The 3901-nt window shown below is 42.6% G+C and overlaps 1 protein-coding gene across 1 annotated transcript; it reads right to left on the bottom strand.

The window, feature by feature from the left end:
• Nucleotides 1–3091: 3091 nt before the first annotated feature.
• LOC127220578 (chromobox protein homolog 1-like) lies at nt 3092–3641 on the bottom strand. Its single transcript, XM_051182451.1, has one exon. The coding sequence runs from the start codon at nt 3618–3620 to the stop codon at nt 3150–3152; it is 471 nt and encodes a 156-aa protein (XP_051038408.1). The 5' UTR covers nt 3621–3641; the 3' UTR covers nt 3092–3149.
• Between the last annotated feature and the right edge of the window lie 260 nt (nt 3642–3901).

Genomic DNA, 3901 nt, shown 5'->3' with positions numbered 1-3901 from the left:
CCAAATTAACTAGGAATCCTCATTGCTCAGTAGTGAGAATGGAGTTCCTTTTCTGCCACCCCAGAAAGGGAGCATGTCCTTACAACTCCTGCTTTCGATGACTTCATCATAGTCTAGGCTTTCAGGTGACTTCTACTTTAGAAAAGAAGCAAATGTGCCTGGCATTTTATTCAGCCATCTTAGCATAGTTTACTATGGAAGGCATGTTCTCAAATAACACACACATACTCTCCTCTCTCTCTCTCTGTCTCTCTCTCTGTCTCTTTGTCTCTCTCTCTCTCTCTCTCTCACACACACACACTTAGAGCGAGGGAACTGAGGACAAAACAAGGTAATTCAGGCATCCTTTCCTTGTTTTAAACCTCCATTTACTCAATAGCATATTGAAGAAAGTACACAGTATCTATTGTAATGCAATAAGTCATGGACAAAAGAAGACGCAAACATTTAGCCACAGATGTCATCAAATAAGAGGAATTTTGTAATAATGGCTAATAATTTAGCATCTGGAGTTTAAACCATGTCTTGTTAAGAAAAACAAAAGAACTTCTTAATTCACACACTCATCTTAATAGCTCTATTTTTTTTTTTTAACTGACCAACCAAACATTCAGTTAGAATGATAATCTGTTAGGGTCATACATTTGCTGAAAAGAGAAAGGACAAGTTACTATGGAAGCTAGGAATCACCAAAGGCTTCCTTTGTTGAGTTAGTGTATGATGTCCTACTGACAAGCTGCTAACTATTCACCCCTTTACATATGAAAGACAAACAGCTTAGTGGCTGGAGAGGTGGCTCAGTGGTTAAGAGCACTGGCTACTTCTCCAAGACCTTGGTTTAATTCCCAGGGACCACATGACAGCTCACAACCATCTGTAACTCCAGTCTCAGGAGGTGGAGCACCCTCTTCTGGCCTCCATGGGCACTGCACACACATAGTGTGGGGGAGCTTGAGGCTGGATTTTTTATTTTTATTTTTATTTTTTTGCTTGTTTGAGAAAATCTTACTATATAGGCCGGGTGCGTCCTGTCTTCCCAGCCAGTCTCTATATAGTGTCTCTTGGTGGCCCTTCTCTGCCTTCCTCTCTCCAGTCTTCTGGTCTGGTAGCCCCGCCTATGCTTTCTCCCTGGCTATTGGACAGTGTTTTATTCATCAACCAATAAGAGAAATATATATACAGAAGAACATCCCCCATCAGATCTCTGTGAATTTGAAGCCAGCCTGGTCTATATAATGAATTACAGGACAGATAGGACAATGTAGAGAGGCCCTGTCTTAAAAAAAAAAAAAAAAGGGGGGGGAAAAGGGAAAAAAAAAAAAAAAAGAATTTAGGGAAGAAAGGATTTGTTTGGTTCATACTTCCAGTCATAGCCTATCATTGAGGAAAGCCAGTGTAGTAACTCAATCAGGGCCTTGAAGCAGAAATCACAGAGGAACATTTTATGTTGGTTCACATTTAGCTAGTTGTTTTGTACATCTCAGGACTACTGGCCCAGGAAATGGTGCTGGCCACAGTGTACTGGGCTCTCCTGCAGTCAAGACAATTACCCAATCCCTGTCTGCTGGCCAATCCAATCTAGGCAGTCCTTCATTTGAGATTCCCTTCTAAACTGTGTCAAGCTGACAGTTAAGCCTGACTCAGACACATGACACATTTGAATTTTGTTGCATACACATACAAAATTGCTCTTTTTAAAAAATAAACCTATAGTTTTATTAAGACAAAAACTGACAGTATAGTATAAAGTTTACATTTAAACAAAAATTTCACACACATCTAATACATGCTTTAAAAGATTTTACAATGTAGTTCTAGATGCAGGTCTAGACAATACTAAAGATTGATGGATCTCATGATTCAAAACAGTATTTTGGACATAAGTTAATCTGAAGATTTTGTATTCTCAAGTGAACTACTACCCCAATATGAAAGTTTATCTCCTGAGATCAGGGTTTGTGGAGTCATTCAACCCTTGAACTGACTCAATGGAATTTGTGCTGTCAGTAACTGAAACTGCCAAGAGCAGTTTCAGGGTTCAAAGCTGAAGCCCCCCCCCCCAAAAAACCCCAAAAAACAAAAAACAAAACCAAAATGACAAAACCAAACAAAAAACCCAAAACAAAAAACAAGAGCTCCAAGAGTCAACCCTAAGAGCATAGGCCCTCCACTCCCATCTCCCATGGGCTCTCCTGCAACACTTGAGCTTGGATGGTCAAACTGATATTGGTAACTCCAGAACTGTAAAAAGGTATTTTTCTCCAATTTCAGGAATTAGCACCTCTAAAGGCAGAACAGTCGGTCTGTATATACTCTCCAAGAAAACTCCCTTCTCAGTCACTTTCCATCTTCAAATGGCAGCTTTGGTAACTCAGGGAACTGGCTTTGTCCTTTGTGGGCCACAATGAGCTCAGGTAGTGAGCACCTTGGCTATAGATTTTAGCATTCACTGATTTTTTTTAAAACCGTCTCTCAATCCTCATTAATGATGCCAATGAAATTTTTTGAAAAGGCAAAATATTGACATAGAACCAATTCATTAGTTAGCTGTTTCTTTCTACTGTTTCACCAATTCCCCAATCAGGCCCCAAATTTTAACCAAAATGATTCTACCCATCTCCCTTCCTCCCTGCCCCAACCCTCCCACCCCCAATGAATATACCAGTAATAGCCAAAAACTACGCACATGCTGGGCTGTAAAAATGCAGTTAACACTATTGGGAAGAAGGTTGTGGGTGTGGAGATGCTCTTTGAAGATCGACAGTATCTTTGCTCTCCCACACCCCAGTTCTGCAGGTTTTGTCCTTCATGGAAGGCCCTCAGCTTTCTTAGCAAAGCACAGAATAAGTTGCCTTGAAACACATACCCGTCTCCCCTCCACTGGGAAGGGTGTGCAAACTATACTGCTTGAATCGATTTAAAGCACTTGGGCTGCTGCAGGGCATAGAAACTATGCTGGCTCTTCAAAGGACATCTTCTCAAGCCACCTCTATGGTGTCAAGACAAGCAGAACTCCTTCCTTCCCCATTTGAAATCCACAGTCAAAGGTGACAGGGGCTGGTACTCAAGAGGGTTAGTTCTTTTTTGTCATCATCCTCTGAGGGGTAGGAATGCCACGTTAGCCTTTCCTCGCAGAAAGATATGACAACCTATAGGTACTTGACATTGGCTTCCTTGGCAGGGACCAGGTCAGCCTCATCAGAGTTTTCCCATTTCATCAGGAACATGAGTTCTTCACTGAAGTCAGTAGCCCCAATAATCTGCCCAGGCTCCAAACCCCGGACAAAGCCTCGTGGCTTTTCTGACTCTTCTTTCTTCTTCTTTCGTTTGCTTTCCTCTCCCTTATCGTCAGAATCGGAATCGGCTTTGCGCTTTCCTCCCTCTGATTTGTCTGTCTTATGGGCTGTTTTCTGTGACTGCAGAAACTCAGCAATAAGGTCAGGGCAACCCAGGTTCTCTTCTGGTTCCCATGTGTTGTCTTCATCTGAGAAACCCTTCCACTTTAGAAGATATTCCACTTTGCCCTTGACAACCCGCTGATCAAGAACTTTTTCCACCACATATTCCTCTTCCTCTTCTAGCACCTCCTCCACTTTCTTCTTGTTCTGTTTTTTCCCCATAGTACCTGCCAGCTTTCCAGTGTAAAGAGTGATGCTGCTCGTGGCAGCGTCGTCCCAGAGGAATCTGCTTCGCTACTAGCACTTCGCGTTGGGAGTAGCGCCCAGAGGAGCAAAAAGCCTTGTGGCAGCAGTGGGACTCCTGGGTGCAGCGGCTTACCCCAGGCCCCGCCAGTGGCCCTCCCCTCAGCCGAACAAAAAGCACAAAATTGCTCTTATAGCAGATAATGTTAAGGATATGAAAGTAAACACAACATATTTTGCCTTCCAGAAATCACAAAGTG

The sequence above is a fragment of the Phodopus roborovskii genome, unplaced genomic scaffold, assembly GCF_943737965.1.
Source record: "Phodopus roborovskii unplaced genomic scaffold, PHOROB, whole genome shotgun sequence".
NCBI lineage: Eukaryota > Metazoa > Chordata > Mammalia > Rodentia > Cricetidae > Phodopus > Phodopus roborovskii.
Note: the sequence above shows the minus strand (reverse complement) of the source record. Positions and strands in the feature narration are given on the sequence as shown.